Source organism: Microtus pennsylvanicus, chromosome 1 (genome assembly GCF_037038515.1).
Source record: "Microtus pennsylvanicus isolate mMicPen1 chromosome 1, mMicPen1.hap1, whole genome shotgun sequence".
Lineage (NCBI taxonomy): Eukaryota > Metazoa > Chordata > Mammalia > Rodentia > Cricetidae > Microtus > Microtus pennsylvanicus.
Genome location: NC_134579.1, coordinates 218,537,353 through 218,562,605, shown reverse-complemented (window position 1 = coordinate 218,562,605; position 25,253 = coordinate 218,537,353). Strand labels below are relative to the sequence as shown.

The 25,253-nt window shown below is 47.6% G+C and overlaps 1 protein-coding gene across 2 annotated transcripts in view; it reads right to left on the bottom strand.

The window, feature by feature from the left end:
- Smoc2 (SPARC related modular calcium binding 2) overlaps positions 1-25,253 on the bottom strand; it is a 132,609-nt gene that overhangs the window by 44,468 nt on the left and 62,888 nt on the right. Inside the window, exons 5-7 of one of the 2 annotated variants that reach the window (XM_075951434.1) lie at positions 16,765-16,812; positions 13,607-13,690; positions 11,994-12,068 (exon numbers count right to left, since the gene is read on the bottom strand). In XM_075951434.1, coding sequence (XP_075807549.1) covers positions 11,994-12,068; positions 13,607-13,690; positions 16,765-16,812 — 207 coding nt within the window. The remainder of the gene's footprint in view (positions 1-11,993; positions 12,069-13,606; positions 13,691-16,764; positions 16,813-25,253) is intronic. The other variant, XM_075951440.1, reaches the window with a different exon arrangement.

Sequence of the window (25,253 nt, the reverse complement as noted above, 5' to 3'; positions counted from 1 at the left end):
ACCAAAAAGAAAAAAAAACTCTTTCCTCCCAAACTTGTTTGTGGTCATGGTGTTTCATCACAGCAATAGTAACCCTACTGAAGACACTATTATACCAAAGAACACCAGTGAAAACTATCTGAAACTCCTTTCTCAGATTCGAGACTGACATATGTCAAAAATTACAAGGTTTTCTGTTCTGATAGAACATAAGGGTTTGATTATGGGGAAAAGGCGGAATATTTACGCACCATCATTTCTCAGCCTAAAAGTTTCATAAATGAATAAATATGTATATGTATGTATGCATACCCTCATCATACACATACGCACACTCAAGCATTATATATATATATATGCAGACCTGTACATGTATACAAATTAAGTGGCTTTGTGTAAGAACAGAATTCCTAACCATTTCTGAAATAGTCTTAAATATATTTCTGACATTTTGTATCATATATTTATGAGAAGCAATATTCTCAACACTAACAATTATAAAATCAGAATATTGATCATCTCCAAAAAAAAACCTTCAAGGTGCCCCTCTACATCCCACGGTAACGGATATTCAGCCAAGACTCTATGTAAAACTAAGCAAGCACATCCACAGCACAGAATGCAAAATTTCTCTTAGTTTTAATAAATAGTAAAATCATGTGCACGTCAGAGAACTAAATTAAAAATAAATTTTATCACGATTACTAAATAACAAATCAGTAAATGTTAGATTTTAATTTCTGTTTTATATGCCTATCTACCTGGGGTCAAGGAGCCCTGGCAGCAAGAAAGCGAGGTGGTCAGTGACTCACAGGGGGACAGGCTGGCTCTCAGACACAAGTAGGCCGTGAACACAGAGTCAGCTGAAGCTGGACTTCACTACAAACCAAAACATCTGCTCCCAGGAAGATGCTGCAAAGCAGATGAAAGGAGGCCACACACACGGAGAAAATGTTTACAAAGCACATCCCGACATAGGAAGGTCGCTTAAAATGCAGTAAGTAAATAACTCAATGAAATATTTGCACAAGCATCTCACCGAGGAGCACATCCAGGCATGAAGGGAGCCTAGAGAATGGTGCTCGGGCTCAAGCACTGTAAGGGGGTTGCAGTCAACACAATCAGGACACACAACTACACCCCTGTGACAACAGCTAAAGCCCGGAAGGGTGACAGCACCAAAGGCTGGCGAGACATGGAACGTGGTGCTAACACCCTGTCTTAGCTACATCCCTATTGCTCTGATAAAGCACGAAGACCAAGGTAACTCACAGAAGAAAAGGTTTAAGTGGGCTCACGGTTCCAGAGCTCACAATAGCCACGAGAAAACACAGAGATAGCGTTTTCATTCAACCCACTCCCTGCTCCTCACAGGCCGTGTCCATATCATGATGCAAAATTTATTTAGCCCAACTTTAAGAGTTCCCAGTCTTTCACAGTCTCAACATTGTTTAAAAGCCTAAAGTCCAAAGTCTCAAGGCAATCTCTTTATTGTAACCCCCTATAAAATCAAAATTCAAATTACATACTTCCAATATACAGTGACACAAAATATGCATCTCCTTTCCCGAAAGGAGAAAGCAGAGCATAAGAAGTAAATATTGGAACAAAGCAAGACAAAAACTCAGGAGGGAAAACTCCAAATCCTGTAGCTCTGTGTCTTTATGTCAGAGGGCTTTGTTAGCTCTGCTCTTCCAGCCTAAAGTCCCAAAGTCTTGCACGTTTGCCAAAAAACTAAAGATAACATGGTCTGGTCTATCACAGCGATAGTCCACTCCCTGATATCAACCTCAGGATTAGTTAGTGTTCTACTATGTGATAAAACACCGTGACCAAAGCAACTTATGAAAGATAGTTTAGTGGGCTTATACTTGCCGAGAGTTCACATCTTGATCCACAAGCAGGAGGCAGAGGGGACCATGGGGATGACATCAGTTTTATCCAAGCCCCTCCTGCAGTGACACACCCCCTCCAACAAGGCCGCATCTCCTCATTCTTCCCAAACAGTATTCATACATATGAGCCTATGGGGCCATTCTCATTCAAACCATTACATTCACCAAAGTAAGTGGAATTTTAGAAGGCCACGGCCACTGGAGGAAACAAAGTCAAACACAGACATCTACTGCAATCCTGTACCCACAAATGTAGCCATGTCATGTGAATATAAATCTACACGGACTTGTATGTAAACAAAACTGCTCCACATTGGAAGCAACCAAGACATAAGCCAGAAAGTGAACAGATAAACAGTGGAATACAAAAAAAAAAAAAAAGAGCCGTCATGAAGAAATGGTACTGAGAAACTTCACTGCCTGTTTCTAAATATAAGTGACTAGGTCCTGTCTAAACAATAAGGACAGCAGACGGATCACATGGACAGGTGCAGCGGGGACACAAGGCAGTGAAGCCATGATGTAGATGTCAGAAGGATGAAAACCATCACCACGTATTTCTAAGGACCTCACATCGGATAAGGCTCCAGTGACCATGGGGTGTTTGATGGCAAGACCCATTGCCTTCAGGGGCACAAAGGCTCCTGAACCAACAGCAGCTCCACCAATCCCTGTTCAAGGACCCTAGTCACTGACACTGACCACCACAAAGGACAGAGCTAGGCAAGCATTCTGCAGAAGGAGATTTGACAAGAAATGGAAAAATTTGACAAGAAAAACCACATGAACAGGATCCACCCAAAGGAAAACACCAGGCATCAAAGGATACCACCAAGAAAACATGAAGGCAGATTAGAGAATAGGGTGATGTGTCTGGCTATCCTGTGTCAAAGACTCATACCCAGAATGCCTCAGAGGCCTTACTCTCATAGCCTTCCTGAGAGTAGTGTTATGTTCATATCCAGTGAGATTATCAGAAGCATTTAAATATATTCAGAACTTCACACCAGTAATGGTGAGTTTGGTGGCTCATAAATTTCATCATTAAATCATTAACTTCCAACACACCAAGGAAAAGCTTAAAATGTATCATCAGGGTGACTTCAGAGGCAGCAACATGAGAACTAAGAGCTCATGTCTTTCCCTGGGGCTACCTGCAAGAGTAGGGTGGGTGAGCAGGCTCTAGAAGCCCCCACCAGCATCTACAGAAGGTGCATGAGCAGCGGCAAGCACGAAAGATGAACTCTGCTCTCCTCAGCACTGTGAGAGCCTTCTGAGCTGGTGCTCTGCCTTAACAAGAGCATCAGGGCCTGGGCAGATGGACAGCTGACTCCCTACAGTCTAGAGCCCAAGATCAGAATGGACAGCCTTCATATCTGGTCAGAGTGCATCTTCTCCTTCACACATGGTGCCTTCCATATGTTCCTGAGATAGTGGAACAGGGGGCCTGCTGTGGGAACACCTTCAGCCAATAGCCTTTAAGATACTGGCCCACTTTGATCAAAGATGGTCTCGTGTACTCTAAGTGCAGATGACAAGAAAAACGTGTATGGCCCCTTTTTCTGCTGGATTCAGTTCCAGTTCCCAGTGCACTCAGAAAACTGTGGGTGGCTACCCTTACTATGAGTTTATCTCCAAATAAATAAACCTTTGTTATACTCCATTCTGGGCTCCTGTGGAACTCCTTGACACTACTACAGGGGCCCCCTTATGCCTTTCCATAAGAGCTCTAATACTACCATAAAGCCCTACCTAGAGACCTAAGCACCTTCCTAGTGGCCCCCATCATAGCACCACCTTGGTGATGTGAACTTGAGCAACACATTCAGATGGTTCTAAACAAAAACATGATCACAACTCTTATACAGTGTTTATGTAGGACATGGACATATCGAAGGGGAAGACAACAGTGTGAGGACAAGAAGGGGCTAGGAAATGTTCTGTCTGAAACAAAAAGATGCCTTTGAATAAACAATGATTTAGCCTATGTTTGGTTATACATATCCATGTGTATGCACAACCACTAGGTGATTCTTGGAAATAAATCAAAATCCTAGCAAATGTTCTATCATGTTTTGGGTATTTATGTATATAGGTGTATGGATGTATGTATACACATGTACATTCATGTATATGAATATGATCATGTGTGCCCCTGCATTTGTGCAAAGGTCAGAAAACAACCATGGGTACTGGCCCTCAATGGTGCTTAGCTTGAGACAGGCTGCCTTTGTTGTTTTTCCACTGTCTACACAGTCTAACTGGGCAGGGAACTCCTGTCTCAATCTCCCACTTCCCTGTAGGGGCATTGAAATTACAGATGCTCACACTACATATCAGGCTTTTACATGGGCTCTGGGGAGTTTGAATTCCAGTCCTCATGTATGTACATCAAATACTTCTAACCACTTTCTGTTTGCAAATGTGTAGGTTGGTCAACCTGTTGTGACTGTACTGATGCCTCATGCTTGGCACGCATGTTGAATCAGACAGTGGCTTACACGTGATAAGGAAAGACATTTCACTCTGTCCCTTGCAGGGAAGATGGGCTTGGAGAAATACTTGTGACTGATCACAACATTTTCCACTGTCCACCCAACACAAAGTGTTAGCTAGCATCCCCCAGTGAAGGAGAAAAGTGGCTGCATACGCAAGGACACTGACTTTGAGTGAGCTGGCCTTTCAGATGAAGGCATGGCAGTTAACTTCAGGTCAACTGTGTGGTCGTTTCCTAAAGCAGCCTCCCTTGTTGACGGGTCAGACATGTTCTCCAACTCGTGGTAAAATTTCCTCTGTGAAGCTCTGTTCTCAAGCATGAATGCACACCCGGCCCTTCACACAGCCTGTGTGGTGAAGGGTGGCCTCGCCGAGCTCACGGCTCCAGGTAAATCCTTGGTGCGTTTATCAGAGCACTTTTCACCCTGTCGTTGTAACCCCAACATCTGAATCAGCCACCTTGTCACAGGAAAACACAAGCGTTCCTAGAAAAGCCCTGGTCCCTGCCATCTGCCAAGCTGGGCACTAAGCTGCGACACACATACCTGGATGTCAGTTCACTTCCTACTTGCTGATTGGGTACGCATGATCCAACAGGACCGAGAACTAGTGCTTCCCTATGGGGTAGACCTCATCACCTCCTCAAGAGGCCACATTCTCTGTCCGGATCCCATGGTGAGAGGCAGCCTCAGCCTGGAGCCTCTCCTCTCTGTGCTTCCCAAGGCCTGGAGGACCCTAAGCCACAGTAGCCCCGATGCCCATCAGGTGAATGGCTCCATTAGCTGGGTGCTGCCCGTAGAAGGACCACACATCCTTGGGCTGTCCAGTCCATGAACTCCAGGTGAATCTGGAAAAATCTGTTTTCTGGTCTGCAAGACCTCATCATGTTCCTCTGCCTCTTCAGATGCCTGCCACTCTTCCGGGTTTGATGAGGAGGACCACGGGGCCTGGCTAGCAGGGTCAGCTCTGAGGAGACTGCCTCTTTTCGGTTATCACACTCAAACCGCTTCCTGTGTCCAGCGGGCTTCTACCAGACCCACCAGAACACAATCCCTGTACTTTCCCCCAGCCACAGCCAGAAAGCAGAGAAACACCAGCAGGCCATGCTTGTTTAATTCAGGTTCATTCTGCATAGCCCAGACTCCATGGGAGACTCCTGTTGGACCTAGTGATTCAGTGGCAAATTGAACTTCAGAGATTAAAGTCAAACGTACCTCTCTCCACGGAGCTGCATTGGAGTGTTTCCAACCAGCCTACTCAGCACCCACTCAATTTCACCACCTTTATTTCTTTTCTTTCTGAACTTTGAATGCTCTGATCATTTACAGTTTGATTGGACATTGAAATCTGAGGATTAAGCATGTTTGAAATTAACACACCCCTGTATAGCTAGGGAAATTAAATCAACTTGGTCATGTACATTTTAAGGCAGGATAATGAACACTTTAAAATCATGCATGGTTACAGCCACACTTAATGGGAATTATGTAATTTATAGATTTTGATCTCTTCAAATGACCAAAGCTTTATAACTTAAGGGTCTAAATGGTGTTTTGATGCTTTTATAATGTTGCTTTTGAAAAAAACATGAGGAAAGGGAAAAACCTAAAAGTTACAACAGAAATGTAATTCATATTATTTTCCCCTAGGGAATGCAATTTAGCTTGATTTAAAGCAAAATTAAAAGATAATTATCTTTTGGCATTAATTTTAATATGTGCAATAAAGCAAAAGTTATCAATCCCGGATAAGGCAGAAAATATTTCCACTGATGGGGTCACATAAAACCACAGGACATGGTGACCATCAAGGATGTCCTTTTGGACAGGAGCCATAGAAGTGTTTAGCTGCTGAGGAGGGACAGAGTAGGGGAGGAGGTGTCTGAAGATGACACAACCCAGGCCTCTATGTTTGCTCCAACTTGTGCAAAACCCAGAAAGACCAGGAAAGGTGGGGGAGGCCTGAGGGAGATGGAGCGACTAGCCTTGTCCAGCAGGCTGCAGGCAAGACTGATACAGGGAGCTCTGCAGAGGCTCGGCCTTGAGCTCCAGAGCGGCTGGAAGAGCCAGGGAGGGAGAGAAAAACAAAACAGATACTCAACATCTTCCATCCTGCATTAAAACATAAACAAGTGTAGTGATGTTTCATCTGTATTTTAATAAATAAAGCCTGCCTGAAGATCAGAGAGTGAAACAGCCCCTCTGGTCAGCATTACAGATCAGATGACAATGACACACACCTTTGATCCCAGCAGCCACACTAGTTTGTCATAGAAACCGGGAGGTGCATGCCTTTAATCCCAGGGGTGCACGCCTTTAATCCCAGCACTAGAGAGGATTATAAAAGGGGAGAAGACAGCTCTCAGACACAGTGTCATTCTGAGATTCCTGGAGGCAGGATCATCATTTCAGACTGAGGTTGAGGTAAGAGCCAGTGACTGGTGTTTTGCTTTTCTGACCTTCAGGTTGAGCCCCAATTTCTGTCTCTGGGTTTTTATTAATCGTGCTACAAACAAGGCAGGGAGATAATTAGCACCCAGATACACCACCTCTCACTACAAGTGGGAGGGAGGTCCAGCTGCAAACACGGGAGCTGTAGCCAGAAGGCCTCCTGGTACAGGAGATGGCTGGTCCTTGGCCGGTACCCAGGTAGTGCTGTGTGCAGACAGCTGGAACTAAAGCCACAGTGTCCTGACCTGGGAGGCGTGACTTGAGGAGATTACCCAGTCACAGGGAGCCACAGCCCTCAGAATTCACCCCTGAGTTAGTAGCTGGTGACCATGGACACTCTGCCCACCACAGTTCATCTGCCACAGGCTTTGGCTGTAGCCTTTCACAAGAGGGTTCTCTTCCTGTGGCCAGGCTACTCTGTGTATTGGAGCCTTCATAAGGAGCCTCGAATGATCCTCCTGATGGAGAGAGGAGTCAGGCCCCCTCTCTCCTCTCACAGCTAGCAAAGGGGACAACTGTAGATGCTGTACCCCGTGAACTCCATTCTGACCCTGGTAAGTACCACTGGGGTGACTGGCCTGAAGTCCACATGGCTCCCACTTGGCCTGGAATATTTCAGTGTCCATGTAGGAGTAAGAAAAGTGAAAGGTAGCCACAGCAACCCCAGCTGATGTGGAGTTCCCTTTGGCTCCTGAAGTCCTGAACGAACAAGACCATCTGTGGAGGTCCTGGGCTCAAGCCAGAGTCCACTGGAGTGGGTCCCTTTGAGGTCTATAGGTGTTCATCTAGATGGTAGGAGCTACAGCTGCCAAAGACACAAAACCACCGCCCGTTACCTTGAGATTTTGAACTCTAGGTAGAATGACAAGGCTCAGAACAAACACCAGCGCCTCTGCCTCCCTCCAGAGATAAACTCAACCTCACCTTTCTCTAGCCACAGTCTCTGGGAACAAACAAAGTGAGGGTGTCTCAGGAGGTCTCTGCCAGTCTGAATCCAGTCTGGCTCCATTTTGAAATGATTCTATCCTTGGCCACAGAACTGAATCTGTCAACCCCCAGGCAATGGACACTGTATATATCACCTTTGACCATGGTCAGATGAGGAGGGGGTAGAGGCAAGCCCCTCCTCCCAGGGCTCACAACCTGGGAGCTTCTGATCCAGACCACGTGAATGCAGAAGACAGCTGCGGTCAGTCTCTCTCAGGCTTTGCATGAATTTTCTCGTCTTAAAGTGGCAGTCAACCATTTACGAGATGCCTTGGCTGGATGCTGATGGTAGTTCTAACTCACACTGGCTAAAAGAGACTGAGGAAGGAAATGTTCGCTATGAGAAGGAGGGAACTCAGTGGAGCTGTGCGGAGTGACTGTGCCTGGTGTCCATCCCGGGAGAGAAAAACTGGCAGGTTGACTTGCAGCTGTCCAATGAAGTCCTCACAAAGAACTTGCAAAATTCCAGAGAGCTCTTGCGCCCAGAAAGCAGGTGCTGACTAAGAACCCCTGCCCTAGCAGAGCCTGCGGGTCCTTTCAAAGGCTCCCCTAGAAGTAACAGGCCTCTTACCTTGGATAACATCCCTGTGACTTCTCCCAGCTACAGCTCAGGCACCGGGAGCAGAGCGGGCAGAACGGTGAGTTTGCTCCACGTGTGAGCTTGATTCTGATCGTCAGAGAACTCTGCTGACCTGAAGCAAGCTGTACACAGCCTCCCAGCCACCCCTTCCCCAGTACCCCTTCCCTGGGGCACTAATCCTTCTGCCAGAGCATTTCCATGGACATTTCTTGAGTTCACACTCAACTCCAGACTCCACACGTGCCCCATGGCAAAATGTCTCCAGCTAATCATTCATTTGTAGACACGGAGAGAAGTTTGAAGCATTGTCAGAGTAAGCATCCAGTTCGTGGTCATTTAGACAAAACCTCCTATCCAAAACACTTTGTGATCAATCAATACATATTCCCATGAATAGAAAAATAAGTATTAATATGTGTAGTAAGATGATTCAGATTCAAGAGTGTAAGGAAGTGAAGCAACTTCCATTTTACATTGACAAGAAAATTTGAAGAATAATGCACTTTTTAGAAAAAATCAAGTTAAGAACATATTCATTCACTTAGTGTACATCAGTTTGTTCTCTTACTAGGTGAGCCAACCAAGAAGAAAAGGTCCAACTATCCAAGTATAATGGCACTGAAAATCTCTCTGTGTGTGTGTGTGTGTGTGTGTGTGTGTGTATGTATGTGTGTCTGTGTGTGCAATTTATCTGTTTGTTTTTTGTTTGCTTACTTGCTTAACAGCAAGACAATAGTACCATGAGAGCCCATGGAACACAAGACTGCTAATTTAGAAAATAAATATTTTTTTTCTTTTTTTTTTGGTTTTTCGAGACAGGGTTTCTCTGTGGCTTTGGAGCCTGTCCTGGAACTAGCTCTTGTAGACCAGGTTGGTCTCGAACTCACAGAGATCCGCCTGCCTCTGCCTCCTGAGTGCTGGGATTAAAGGCGTGCGCCACCACCGCCCGGCCTAGAAAATAAATATTTCTTATGTATTTACATAGCTACTATGTGTAAATTTCACAGACTAGGGCCCCCTTGTGTTTTCTTTTCAAGAACGGTTCCTGTTGTTACTCTTTACCCGGAAGCCCATTTGGTTCACACTCACCGTCTCATACACACCATGGTACCCTACAGATTTTGTAGTAAAATATAATAATTTTAGTATTAGCTCGTGGAAGAAATGCTAATTGATGTGTATAGTTTTCATATACAAGGAAAGCAGTGCCTTTCCAGTCTGCCGTCTGCTCTAAGAGAGCTTGTAAGAATCACAATGAGATAAGTCAGTGTTTAAATACAGAGTAATAACTCATAAATTACCACTCTCAGAGTAGCTTTGTCACCCTGGGATAAAAGCCTGGTAAGAGAGTACTCTGCTTCCAATCTACATTCCAACCCTTAAACGTTTGATTAAATAAACATCTCTACATAGATAATTGTAAGTAAAGGTGGCTTTTAAAATAGAAATGAAATGCAAATAAATCTCTTCCCACGGTGCTAACAATAGCCAGGACACAAAAGGCGAAGAGAATTCACAGCTTTTCTGCGAATACTACGTTTACTATCCTATGATACCATGTAGAGCCACCTTCTTGACCCTCAGAAAGTGGATGATAACAGTTAAACACACACAAACCCTAATGGCTTCACAACCAATGTCTATAAATCAACTTAACGTCTCTGCCTTGAATTCTACTCATATATAGAAATTTAAAACAAACTATGATAATCTATGCTATTATAGGCTAACTGGACTTTCCTCAGGCATTTTGTTTCAATTCTCAGTTTTCGAAGATTAGTTATAATTGGCCCTACACTTGGCCAAAGGTGTCTGAGAGGTGAGCCCCTTGTTCTACAAGTTATCTGTTTAAGTTGAAATTCTTCCCATAGCATAATTAAATGTACCTTCAAGTTACACATTCCCAGTGGCTGTGTTTATAATCATCTCTATGTTTCTCAGGTCAAAGTCAGTCATGGCCATATTGCTTCTCCCATGAGGGGCTCTCAAGACCCATCAGTAAAACAATAAGTTGGAAACGAGCGATGATTTAGTTATTTTCTCATACACTAATTGGTTTGTGTAGGAGAGTGTTGAATAGGGAAACTTTTGTAAGTATGGGAACAGAATTGGATAAAGCCATTTTTTGAGGTTATGAGAGAGACATATGGGTGGCTTTTTATACATTGGGTGCTCTGGCTAGCCTTAACTGTCAGCTTGGCACAGCCTAGAGTCACTGGAGAGGAAAGCCGTGGCTGAGGGATTGCCCAGATCATATCTGCCCAGTCTACTGTGGGAGGCACCATTCCTAGGCAGAAGATTCAGAACTACATAAAAAACATGCTGAGCATAAACAAGCCTGCCTACAAGCCAGCAAGCAGCATCCTCCATGGCCCTACCACATTGCTTTGACCTGAGGCAAGGCTGTGGGGAATAGTGAGCAGGCCCGTCTCTAAGTTTATTCTTGAGTTCCTGCCTTGACTTCCCTCAGTGATGACCTGTGACCGGGAAGTTTAAACTGAATAAACCCTTTCCTACCCTATGCTGCTTTTGTTCAGAGAGTTTTATCACAGCTACAGAAATCAAGCTAAAACAACAGGGAAAGTTGTCTATAGTAATCATTGCTGAGGGGAAAAGTATTTAAAATTTCCTGCCATATGCATACTTAAAACTGGCAGTGACATCTTTGAGTTCTACTCTTACTCTGGCAGTTGAAGAGTCTCTGTCAGGGACAAGGTGAGGCTCAGCCATTCAGAGCCAGGGCCAGGAGAAAATGGATGGGGAGCCTAGTGGGGTGGTGCCCACTGGCCATTCTGTCTAAGTCTTCTTTTGTGCAACGAGGCCCCTTGTCTAATACCTGTGTGGTCCCAGACGGGGTCTCCTGAGGATTTGAGGTTGTACACCGCCAGATACACCCTTCCTGACAGCCAGTTCTTTTTACACTGCATATGGAGTCAGGTACATTCTTCCTATTCAGAGCTGTGGCACCCTGAGCTTAGCGCTCTACAGTAGCAGATTAAAAACGCCCTTTGAAAGGATCCTACAGCCCAGACAGTGGCACTGTGTGCCAGGATGCCCTTGGGAGTGCTTGCCTCTCATCCCTGTGAACAAGGTCAATCCCAGGAAATTCCTGTGGTCACCCTGACCTTCCTTGGCTGCCTATCCACTAACCCAGAGGGCAGATTCAGATTCTACAAAAGGCCAGAGGAAACCAGCAGGACTAACCACCCACTGAGCTCCATAAACTCCTGAAAGCAGGCGGTGACTAACAAGCTGCATAGCTTGTCTACAAAATGTCAGAGCAGTTGCTTCTAAAGGTCAGTCTGTCACTGCCGCTCCATAAGAGGTACAAGCCATACATTTAGAGGCTTTTACCTGGAACAGTCCAGAAACTGCCTCAAAGAGAGCACTCACCAACAACCCCACACACACAAACACACACACACCCGCACACACACACACATACACACCCACACACACACGCCTGAAAGCACAGCCTACCACACAGCTGCACAGAACTCCTGCAAAGCATGCAGAGAAGCTAATAAAAACATTTAAGAAACTTGCAGAAGGTAAAACTCCTGAATCAAATACTCCCTCACAGAAGGACACCAGGTCCCAATTTACCTGAGTTTTTATTGGTCTTGTTCTGGCGACTTTTAACTTGCTCAGTCCAGAGCGTGGGATAACGGGATGCAATATCTAGAGAAACGACAAGACAGCGAACAGTTCATCAGGAAGCATGGAGTCCTCAGCTATGGAACCCGGTAGGTGCCCTGACTGCCCCCACTCTCACTCCCCAGTATAATAAATAAAGATGTGCTACATCTTTTTAAGACAGCTAAAAGTGGCTGAATGCACATGACAAAAAAAAACACAATAATATAAAATCTTCAGTATATTTTTTCTTAATCGGAAAGTGATAACTAAAAGCTGCTTGAATTAAGACAGGTTCTAAGGGTTACAAAACACTCCAATATGAGCTGGGAGTGTAGCTCAGTGGTGCAGTGATTTGCCTAGGAGGCCTTAGGTTTGATCCTCCACACCACTGAGTAGGGGATAGAGGGAGGGAGTAAGAGGGAGAGAAGAAGCAGCCCAAGGCATCAACACATCCCATGGAGTAAGCAAAGTTCTCACATACCTAAAGGACTCAACACAAAATAAAATATTTAAAATATAACTTAAAATATAACTTTCACATAACACCATTGAGGAAAGTATCCCCTTAACACTGGCTACCAAATGTGATTGACTATGCATGGCAGGGTCATTATACTGCCCTGAGAACACAGGGCCTGTATAGTGCCTGGGTTTCAACCCCCTTCCACATGGGACAGGCAGCCCTGAGTTCTTCTGGCTGGACTGGGGGTGTGCAGGATGGCGGGTTAACGTGGCGGAGCTCAGAGTATCTCCAGTACACACCAACCACTGCTGATGTTTGGGAAGCATGTGGGATTCTGTCCTCTGGTCTTTTGCTTCTTACAATGTGTAGTCCTTATCCATTTTCCCCAAAGCTGGCCACATCTGACCAGAGAACATAATCAATGCCACAGACAATCCATTAAAGGTGAACATCTATCCTTGTCATAGCTGTCATAAAGACCAGCTATGTAAACAGGGAGATAGCACATGTTATCACACCTCTGAAACAATGTAAATGCATACATTTTCATCAATAAATTGGCTACCAAGGTATTCTGCTTGGCAGATTCCCTGTGGCAATGTGGAAAATCACCAGGAAAAGCAATGGTGCCTCGTGACGCTGGAAACGACCACACACAGCTAGCCCTCTCTTGATTATTTTGCGTCTATATTAAGACAACCTCCTGATTTCTTGACACCAACGGCGAACTGATGACTGCAGTCAAGCAAAGAGCCTGCTTGTTCTCCGCGCTGCGTGTGTGTGTGTGTGTGTGTGTGTGTGTGTGTGTGTGTGCTGGGACTTCTCTCGGGAAAGACCTAGCGCATAGCATACTATTATGGCCCTCATTCTTCTGTCTCTACACCTACAGAAGCAGTTTGACGTCACTTGACCTGTCTTTTTGCTGACCTTCCCGGTAGCTATCTTTCTGTGTAGAATTTGGGTTGAGGAGTCTTTTTGGTTCACAAGTGACACCAGGCAAAATCCTTATGTGTGTGTCTAGACTGTGAACAGCATCGTACCCATTGGGACTCGACACCACGTCCCCAACCCTGGCCGCCCTTCCCTGCTCCCTGCCCAGTCCACCACACCAGCTCACCTTCTTCATCTCCTTGGGGCTGAGTCTCCAATGCTGGGGCTGCAGCATCATCTGAATTCAGAACGGAAAAGATTTGCAAGGAGACTACAATTATGAGAGTAAGCTAAGTAAGTGTGCATCCAGGCTGGAGCCCAGGACTTGCAAACCACCCCCACAGACCCTCCCAACACAGCCCAGCACAGAGCAAACATTGACCTGCTGCCTTGGGGCTGCTACACTCATATGCTACAGGAACCTGAAAACCAAGGCCACACGGGGAACCCTGGATGAAATTCTAAACCAATCAGTGGCCATTATCAGGCAGTGAGGGGCAAGTGATAAACTGTGAGCAGAGGGACCTCATTTTAGGAAAGAAAACCTGGTAGGCAAAGGCCACAAGGTGGGGAAGAGGGAAAAGACCCACAGGGGTCACTGTGGGAGCTGAGAGACCATTCCTGGGTGTGTTCCCTTGCACAGGCCACTTTGGGAGTCACAATCTGGTCCAGCAAGCCCTCGCTTCCCTCACATCCTTCCACAGAGAGGGGACTCAGAAGCAGCATGCATGGGAGGCTGCAGTGGGGAAGGGTCAAAGTAATGCAGGGGTTGTTGGGAGGGCAGCGTGGGCACCGACAGGAATGGGAGGCTGCAGTGGGGAAGGGTCAAACTAATGCAGGGGTTGTTGGGAGGGCAGCGTGGGCACCGACAGGAATGGCCCCGTTTCTTGGAGGATAATCATCACTGAATGTATTAAGCACCTCCTTGTGGATGCCCTGTGAGGTTCAGGGTCAGAGCACCCAACAGAGCAGTGAGTGGACATTTGGTCCCTCCAGCTCTCTCCCCACTGCTTTAGTTCAAGTCTGCCCCCATCATTTCAGAAGCAGCAAATAAGACAAGGGCTGGACATGGGGCTCAGCTAACTGTGACCCCACTGTATCCCCCAGCTGTCTAGAGGCCCCACATGAAGCTTTTAGGGGAGCAAAAGAGAATCCCTTGAAAAAATGACTGCCCAAACATCAAAAATGCAATATGACTTCTATGGAACACGTGAGCCTAGGGTTGGCAGTGACAGTATGGGGGAGTTTGCTGTTCAACTGTTTTGTTTTCTAAGAAAACAAAATTAATGAATTAAATGAATAATGTATTTAAAACAAATTTAATATGCTAAGTATCTTAAAGGATCAGAGGAGAAGCCTATAGGTAAGTCTCCTGGGGATTTGCCCGAAACATTCTTGCTGGTGTATAATTGCTGAGGAGCAGATCACCCTGGGGAGACATTCTCAAAGCCACAGGGTCCCTGATGGCTGAATGCAGGCCCGGCTTCCCAGAGTAAGGTGGGCATGCTTGATGTCCAGCCTGAAGGTGGAGCTGTGCCCAGGTCTTGTCCAACCAGCCCAGACCCTGTGTGGGCTGCCCTGCACCCAGCTCCCCACCTGCCCTTGGGATGCTGTGTACTGGTACCCGATGCCCACTGAAAGCTTTAACTCAACCTAAACAGAGGGAAAGTTTAAAAAGTGGGGGAGCTGTACTTCTCCTCCACATTTCTGCTCTGTTTCTTTTCTCTCTAAACCTGGACTGCTGATTCCTTAACATGTTCTTGAGCGCATGTGCATACACGTGCAGGCGCATGCGCAGAGAGCAGTGGGGTTCCGTTCAGGGGCCTGTTTCTTTCTTGAGATGTTTACAGGCAGTAGAATCATATGCCGCTCCCTCCTCTCAGAATTAGGCTAATTATCTACTAACAAACTGTCACTTCTTTTCCTAAAACCCAGCACTAGGAGCAACCGTCATCACTTGTGCACCCATTTTTCTACTAAATGCAAACCGTGCCCTCTCATGCTTTCCGCTTCTGCGGAAGTGGCACAGCTTCCACTCAAGACTTCGTCATGGCTCTCCCAGCAAGTGAATTCTGTACTGCGCCCTCCCGTAAGTCCTCGAGGGTTCTGTACACTGAATGATCTATGACCGTGCCTGCTTCAGACTCCTCAGAGCACACCTCAAGCCTCTGAGGATGTTCTAATTCTCATGCTGTCTGCCCCGGGTCTCTGTGTATCTACCCTGGTCTCTCTGCATCTGCCCCGGGTCTCTGTCTCTGTATCTACCCTGGTCTCTCTGTATCTACCCCGGTCTCTCTGCACCTGCCCTGTGTCTCTCTACATCTGACTCTCTATACCTAGCCTCTCTGTGCTTCTTCCATGCATGTATCTTAACGCTGTGAATATCTTTATTTCCAGAGCAAGAAGCCCAGCTCCTGGCTAACACTTTCAGTTTATGTTATGAGAAAGTGGCTGAACAAACTCAGCTCCCTTTGTCCTGTCTTCATCTTACTTTACTTTGTCAGGTTTACTATACTATAACCCACGGCAGAACGAAGAGAAATGCCTACAGTTATGCAGAAAAAAATCATTTCATCTTGAAAACCTCCTGACTTCAAAGACTTAAAGCAGAATGTGTGTCCCAGGGACTGGGGTGGGGGACACTGAGGAAGATCAAGAAACAAGGGACAGATCTTCCCAAGCTGTCTCAGAAGAGTGCCTGCGTGGAGAAAAGCTGTCTTCTGCTCACAGACACCAGCACTGTCCTCACTAACTTCTACAGTTTGGAATGCTTGAGGAGTCAAAATAATGAACCTCTGTTCTCTTGCTAGGTGCCTCTCTTAATGTCCCCTGAGTCACTCAACACACCTACACTAGAACTCAGTACACCTACAGGGACCCTGACACACCTGCAGTTGGGCAGGCAGGACACACTCAGAGCCGAATGTAGTTCACTGATAGCTCAACCTGACACCTCTCCAGTGGTCCTCACAGACCTGTAGTGTTCCCTGATACACCAGGGTAGAACACAGCACTCCTGCCTCCAGCTGAACTTGCCACACCCATGGTGTTACCTGACACATCACAGCTGTCTCGTGTACTGCGGTACTCTCTGACACACCTAAAGCTGAAGATACCCACAGTAGTCCTGAGCCCCTTTCGGGGATCCCGACCAAACTGTACCAACACCCCTGAGTGTGCTGCCTGACCCACAGGAGACTAGCAAAGGTGGGACTGGATCTACGCTGCTGGGAGATCTGGGTAGCAGGCTCCAACATAGCTCATCTTTAAAGTCGAGGATCATTTAAAGGCGCAATCAGACAGAATCTTATATACCATCATGCAAATTCATTTCAAGATAGTTACCTGCTTTTCCTGCGCCTTCCCGCTGGGGCAACTTCTCATTTATTGACCCTAAGAGAGGAAAATAAAGAATGGAATTAGAATGGCCGGCCGAATGGTTTTCATCAGCTGAGGGAAGCAGCTTCTTCACTGCGTTTTGATAAGTTCAAAGTGCATTCTCCTGTTCTAGTGAAACTACACATGCCACTTGGCACCAAGGGGCGGGGAGACTGTCACCCAAAGTGGTTAGCCCTGACAGCATAGGAGACTCCCCATTTCTAAAGGTCTGCAGCTAAGTGTGGAAGACCTTCACAGAAGGTAACACATGCACCCGAGAAGCAGCCCCAATCTCCCTGTCAGCACGCATCACTGTGACGAGCATTGCAGCCATGATGTAAAGGTCGGGTATGACGCTAAAGGAAAGCACATCTTCAGCTTCAACACGAGTCTGATTAGAAGAAGAAAAACTGCAGACTTTTCTTTAAAGAGGACACAGACACTGAAAGACCTAAGGAGCGTGAAGCTCTCCGGACGGGGAGGGACACAGGCTGAGGGCTGCTTGCTCTCCGTACAGTCGGGCTGTGGGTGCCTGTGCTTCTACTGAACTCGTCTCTCTGTCTGTGAGAGGACTTGCATTAACCACACCGCCCGTCTGTTGCTTTGTGGAGAAAGGTGTTGCTTCTGCCCGGTGTGGACAGAGCTCTCACAAATCTGAGGCAGTGTCCCTTTGCTTCCAATGCATTGAAACTGCGCCAGATACCAACTCTCCTGCATCACCTGCTCAGGGTATCAGAAGAAAAGCTCCAGTCGGGACCGAAACTAGCACAGTGACCCTCAGCAAAGATACAACTTGGGAATGGCTACTTTTTCTTCTCTGTTGTGAACGACAGTGAAAGAGAGATCAGCACTTCTCTTAAAGGCAGAGACGACTTTGCTGGTATTTCTTGAAAAGCGGGGTGACATATTTGGAGACACAAAAACAATTGATTCTGAGGCTCCTGGAAGGCAGGAGGCAGCTCCGTACATCCTGCCCTTTCTAGGTGCTGCCTATGGCACACCTGAGAGACTGTAGCCTGCAACCCTGGCAGTCAGAAGGGCAACTGGACTGCCTGGCTCATCTCCCTGCTACCCTAACAGCAGCTCTACCTTCTCATTCCCATCTACATGTTTCTCCCACTAGGGTATGCAATCATATTCTGTGGCTTCTGGAGCCAAGGTTTACCAGAACGGCCACTCTGCATTCCGGCCCCCTAGCTTCCCATGGTTTCCTGGCCTGACCCGTCTGCAGGGACTAGCTTCCTGCAGAGCTCCTTGGCACATCCTTGCACACATCGCATGTAGCTGTGCAGAATTTACACTTTCCCTCTTGACTGCGAATGACAGGACTTGGGTACTAATTCTGAGCATGTAGGTTTTGATTTTTTGAGTGAAATAATAATATTATTGGTAAAGAGGCCACTCCCTCTTTGAAAGGGTTTCGGAACTGGATTAAGATAATCTTTCATAATCTGAGGAGGAACAGTGCAAACTGTTGACCAGAAGCTGATTAGAGACAAGATCAGGAAAAGACATGGCAGCTAAACCACCACTCCTGAGGGCGGTGGGGTGGGCGCAGGTTCTCTCTGAGCATCCAGCACTCTCCCAGGGCACCCAGGTTCTCACGTCAGGCTCTTCACTCAGTCTGAATCTACAGCTAGTCAAAAATAGTTCTTCTACCTTGATGTCCATCCGCAGGAAAGAGCTGTGCTACAGAACCAAGGGTCCCTGATCACACACTGTGCCATCCAAACACAGGTGGAGTCTGGATTCTGTCCAGGGTCAAAGACTGTGCAGCTTTCCCTCCCAGCCTCTCTGCAAGGTGCCAGCCTGCAGGACTGGCAGGCAAGCCAGGACGTGGGCAAACAAAGGGAATCCAGGTCCAGCCGTGACCTGGATTCCACAGTGCTTCTCTTTGGTATCCACAGTGGGATGGTCCTGCTATGTCACTCTTCAGGCCAGCACCAGAAAGGAACGCTAAAAGTCTGCTATGTGTGAGCTTCTGTCCCATGAAGGGGGCCTTTTAAAGGGGTGGCTTTTTTTATTGGGCGCAGGGGCATTTCTAGTGAAGGAAATCACAATTAAGGGGGTGTCGGTGAATTACAAAGGGGTACCAGACTCTTGATCTCATAGCCCAGGTACTTGGTTGAGATATAGAACCAGTCTATTTCCCGCAGCCTCGCCGAAGGCAGTGCCCTGATGACACACTAACTCTTTTCCCAAGTAAGAGATGAAGGCATGCCGTGTGGACGCCAGGGGAGCAGCGGTGTGAGCAGCTCAGCTGAGAGAGCCGATGTCTCCTCCAGAGCACAATTAACAGAGCGTGAGCTGTCCCTTCCAGAAATCGTGGACTCCACACGTTACGTGGCTTTTCTTGGGAGAGGGAGACGGGAGGGCAGGAAGGCTGGGGAGAAAGAAGACAGGACTGTGCTTTCCCTGTTCGGACGAGGATTGAAAGGGAGAGTAGGAGGTGGGAGGGCAGGAAGGCTGGGGAGAAAGAAGACAGGACTGTGCTCTCCCTGTTCGGATGAGCATCGAAAGGGAGACGAGGAGGCGGGAGGGCAGGGAGGCTGGGAAGACAGGACCTTGTTCTCCCTTTATCACTTAGCAGGGGCAGTGGCTTCTGCTCTCTCAGTCTCTACAGGACAGCATGAGCAGAGCCTGAAAGACCAAGTCAGCAGTAAAGATACAGCATGGCAGGAGAGGAGAGGCTATGGGCTTTGGCGCCTCCCAGCTCCGCAACCTGGGAAGATGTATGAGGACTGTAATCCTATCACATGGCTGAGGCACGGGGAAATCTCAAATTCGAGGCTGGCCTAGGCTACCCAGCAAGATTGCCTCTGGAACAGCGGTAACCACAGAGCACCAATGGCATTGCTGCACGGCTCTACGTGTAGACAGGAAAGAACCGTGCCTGCGTGCTAACGCAGAGATCCCAAGGCTGTACCATGGTGGCCTCAGCCATCAGCCTCCCCCAACTTGTTTGCTCATTTGTGCAATCATTCAACACGTCATGGTGTGCTGCTGGATAAACACGGCACCAAAGAACCCAGCCTAAAGCAGGGAGAAAGCATTCGGTAGAGACACAGACACCCACCCACCGCATGTGGAAAGGAAGCACCTGGGCAGCCGTCATCCTGTCCTGATAGCTAACAGCATCTCAAGACCACTTCCTGTTATACACAATACACAGATGAGGAAACTGAGGCCTGCAGCCAGCAGGGCATCAGAGGGGAAGAGAGAGGGAGAGCCTGAAGCAGGGGGATGGCAAATGTGAAGATACAGGGAGGGTTGTTTCCACAGTCTTTCTCCATGCTCCAGAGACTCATTCTGCAGCCTCCCTGACAGTCCACCTACCCACAAGGCCAGAGCCTGGAGTGGAGCCCATACAGATCAAGTCCTGAGGGACCCTCATGCCAACCCCTTACCCCTGGGACTGCGGAGGGAACAATGAACCAATAGTCGCCATCTGCTCCCTTCCATGACTGGGACCGACCTGCCCCGCCCAGCTGCGGGCCTCTAGGCTGAATATAGGTGTCTCCTTTCATGCAGCCTGAGCCAGAGCCGCATCCAGAAGTCTGCACTGTCTTCGTCAAGGCAAAGAAGAGACCGTACCTTCTTGGACCTGAGGCCCTCCTGCTCTTCTGGGTGCTACAGAGCAGTCTGTCTCCAGAAGTGCCCAGGTGTTGCTCTTTATGAGTGACATAAACTGGGACCATTTACCTATAAAAGGCCTCTTAGTTTTTTTCAGAAAGTTTATTAAAGAGCCCTGTATGCACTATGTTTGGCAAAGGGAAGTTCACCAGGGTTCTGTTAAATTAATTTTATGAAGACTGTGCTGGCTGAGGCCGGGGACTATCTTACTTCTTAATCAACATGTTGCAAGATCATCTGGGCCCATCTAAAGCCCTTTGCAGCTTTTCCCTAGGTCTTCCGTACCTGGAGTAAAATTCTCTGAAAACACATGGTAGCAGCAGAGATGGGTGTGAGAAGATTCCAGAAGAGACCACGAACCTGCACGGTCCTTTCAGAATGGCCACGAAACTACAAGCCACAAGTCTGAACATTTAAAACTTTGCTAGTGAATGGACAGGAGGTGGGTGGTGACTGTCAGCTCCTCTGGCACCTTTGGTGTGGTTCTGCCTTGTTGGACAAGATCTCTGGCCCCTTTCAGAAGCATCTGCCTGCCAGCAGGGCCCGGGGCCTTGGTGTAGGGAATAAAGGGTACAAGCCATCCTGTCTCTGCCCCTTTCGTGAGAACTGACATCTGAAACCTACTTCAAAGGCCAAGCTCTGCCTAAGGTCCAAGTGGAGACACTCAGGGTATAGTGGTGCTGAAAGTCCTACAGGCAGAGACGGGATGTCTAAGAGGTTATTGCATTCGCTGCTCTTGTAGAAGACCTAAGCTCTAAGCACCCGGTCAGGCTGCTCACAACTACCTGAAACTCCAGCTCCAAGGGATCTGACGCCCTCTGCAAACACATGCACATAAACACCCAGGCATACACATATACACATAAATAAAAACAATAAATCTTTTTTAAGCCTTTGCAGGAAGGGTCAGCCTACGATATCTTACATCTCGGTCAGTACTCAGGATGGGGAGATGAGATTAAAACCTAAAGCTGATTCCAAATCACAGATTTCAGCCAGCTACAAACATTCTCCTTGGAAGAAAAAGGATCTTTGTTTTTAACGTCCGAATATGTGTCAATCTGTGTCAGTCTTTCAAAGGGAAGAGAGAGAGGGCAGGAGGAGGGAGAAGGCGGAGGAAGAGGAAGGGACAGAACAAAACTGAAACCCCTGGAGAATAAACATGGCCCGCTGAATGCACAGCTGCCATCTGGAGGGCCTATCCCTTCAGCACAGGACACAAGAAAAGGAGAATGAGTGCCTTGCCATTTTTCTTGGACACTTCTGGTGCCGGAGAGGATCTGCAGGCCTTGGCTGCAGACCAGGAGCCTAAGTCTGCAGGGTTCCATGAAGCTCCTCAGTCTCTAGGCACCACTCTCAGGAGGGGAGATGGGTATCATCTGGAAACAGCTTGGTACCTCTCTTCCACCCCGAAAGCCTTTCTGAAGACCCCCTCCCTATTTCTCTACCTACCTGTGGGCAGACATACTCCAATAGGCATCAGACTCAATAGCACTCAGTCACGAGACCCTCTCCTCTACCCGCCAGCCCGTCCTTATTTATGGGAACCACCCCTCTGAGGTGCTTTTCTGCATTTTTCTGGACAGAGCAAAGGGTATCCTGTATGTGCCTGTAGGGCTTGTTCATTGCTGGTCCAGCCTCCAGGCTATGCCAGGGTCTTCCAGGCTCCACTCCTTGCTGGCTCCCTGGTGACCCACGCTCACTGATGGCTGCAGTCACAGTGAACAGCGAGTGGGCTTCTTGGAAAACAAGTCTAGACAGGGGTACTGCAAGAACTGGCCAAGCACTGCCCTGCAGTGAGACAGAGGCCACTGGCTCAGGGATGCCCATTGAGGAATGCGCCAGAAGGAGGAGGAAAGTGCTAAAGGGGCTTGGCCTCTCCAAACTGTCCCTTCTGCCTGAGCCCTTTGCCCCCACGCCTAGAACTCCACCCAGGCATCAGGACAGGGGTGTAACTGTTACGGGCTAACTGTGCTAGCATAAGCTGTGGCTTTCAAGGGAGGTTGGCGTGATGGAAGCCTGTGAGGGAGACATTAGACCTTTTCTATCCTGATCCCTCAAGACAATTGCGGGTCAGTCCTAATGCAAACAAAAAATGTTCAAGGCGAACGGGGTGTAAACTGTGATTGTCAACCTCACTGGCTCCGGAAGCAACCGAGACCTGAGCCACTCAGGGTCACCTGTGAGGGATTTTTTTAACGGAGTTTTTGACGTGGGGTTACATCTTCAATGTAGGCATCAGCTTCCTATGATAGTCAGATAAAAGGAGGACTTTTTGCCTCATTATCGTTTGGTGGCTGTGGCCACAGTTGCTACATTCCTTTGTAGATGCCAGAACCCAACTTCTAATGTGTCTGAAGCCCAGTGATGATCCAGGAATTCTCCAGGCCTTTGGCGCCAGCTTGGAACTATGGAGGAATCCAGCCTCATGGACTGATCACTTGCTGAGTTCTGAAGACAGTCACTGTAGGGCTACCCAGATCATACAATGTAAGCCGATCTGATAAACCCCTTCTGCTACACGTCCGCCCTGTCAGCTCTGCCCCCTGTGGTCACTATAGGACACCCCTAGGCTAGAGGCTTTGTCTGCTCGGAGTTGTAAATTCCCTGCCCTGTGTTGTACTTTACTGTGTCTCTTGTGACTCACACAGATGTCAGCACCGTGGCACCAGCAAGGGAGACAGGGGTGTATCTGTCTGCGCTGCTGTTTATCCCGCCGTGAGTCTAGCATCTGCAGTGTTTTATCTGACAGACACCAACAGACCCAGTTCCAGGGTTTGCTTTTTACAGCCAGGGTTTTTACATATCTGCAGCACCCAGCTGTGTTTCCCCGGGGTCCACCCCAGAAGGAAAGAGCTGGACCCTGAGTGACCAGCATACACACTGCCTCAGACGGTCCGCAGAGCCACCTGTGGTGTTCCTGTCTCCGGACCTGTGTTCTGAGAGTCCCACTGGGGTTCTAACCTGCACTGCCCTGCGCTAAGACACAAGGACATCATCCTCCAGAAAAATGCTACTGCTTTGATCACTCTGCAACTGAGATATTCTGCCTGCAAGGCTTTCAACATACAACTGTGGAATGACTGCTCATGCCTCCCTCCAAGGTCTTCTTGGTGTGACTAAGGGTAGAAGGACTTGGGAAGGGCTTCTGCTCCGTGAGCCGGATGAAAGCCCAGAAGGGACATCCACTCCATCTGGCTACTATAGAGCATGTTTACACATGGTCCTAATAAGCACACCTAGACACAAATTCATATATACACATACATGTACACATGTATGTACATGTACATACATACATACTCCCAATGCAAACATGCACATACATCCACGTACACACATCCACACACACATATATGCACACTTTCTAACAGAAATTTACTGTAATCTTCTCACTTCTCATTTAGTATTTGGCTTCCAGTTTTATAGAGTGTACCTATATGGTAAACTTGGTGTGAATTTGAGGGGAGAAGATACATACTGAATTCTGAAATTCACTTTAACACATGATTTATAGCTGGAGGACGGCTCATGCTATACATCAGCTGGCTGCTGCTGGTGTGGGCATATTCAAAGCTTAAGATCCCTGAGGTTTGCAGGTGAAGCCAGGGCCACCCTAGCCTGCTGTCAGCCCCAGACGAAAGTACCGTGACACCCATGGCTCTACTACCCCATGGGACGGTGTCATGATGTAAGAGGGAGTACATTGGATTATATAAAGGTGCACTGTGAATTCTATCCCTGTGGGGTAAGAGTGGGGGTGCTCAACTCCCCCACAAACCCCTCGGTTGTTCATCACAGCCCAATAATGTTTCCAGAAATGTTGGCAAATAATGCCCTCCCTCTCATTCCTGTGGGTTTGTGGACTAAAAAGCCTAGCGAGCTGCTCTGTGGGAGACACAGATACATCAGTCATTCCAACCTGGTGGGGACAGACATCAACCGCACTGATGAGGGAGGGGACAGCCAGCCGACCACAGGACACACACACACACACACACACACACACACACACACACAGCACTCCCTCAAAGTGGGGCAGCCATCCCAGGGAGCCCTGCCCTGTCCAACTTGCATGTTTTGCCTGGTTTGTTTTGAGAGACAAAGTCTTCATACAGAGCCCAGGCCTGCCTAGAACTCTATTCTCCTGCCTCTGCCTCCAGAGCGCTAGGGATGCAGTCAAGGGGCACTACCCTGGGCTTAAACTTCCCACCAAATCCATTTGCTTCTTACTACACACCAGGCTTTTAAACAAAGGGCCAGACAATTCTCTCATCTGGAAAGTCATTGTGAACCATGACAATGGGGCACTTGCATGCAGTCACACACTGCTGACTCCTGGCAGTAAAGCTGGTGCCGTCTGTTCCAGAAGCAAAGGCTGTTCCAGCAGCGCCCAGCAATCTTACACACCCTTAGGGCTCTCTTTCACACAGAGCTTAGCTTTTCTGACAACATGGATAGGATCGTGAAAGTCATCGTGTCCTTCTCCCAGGAGAGCAGGCTCCACACAAAACACTCCCACTCGGGTGAAATTGGGGCTACATGTGATGGGAGTCCCACCAAGGTCCGTGGGACACTAGCCATCTCTTCTTCCTGTCTTTTCCTCCACGGGTTTGTGCAGGAACTATTCAATGTAAACATTCGCGTGTGAAAAAAAACAATTAGTGCTTTCTAGGCGTCAGTGGCAAAACAGCTTAGAAATAAAACAAACGTTATTTCCATTCCACATGACACACATCACGTGGGCTTCAGGGATGAACGGTCATCGAAATACCGAATTTGCCACATGATACCGAGGTCACAGAAATGAGCTCTGACCTGTG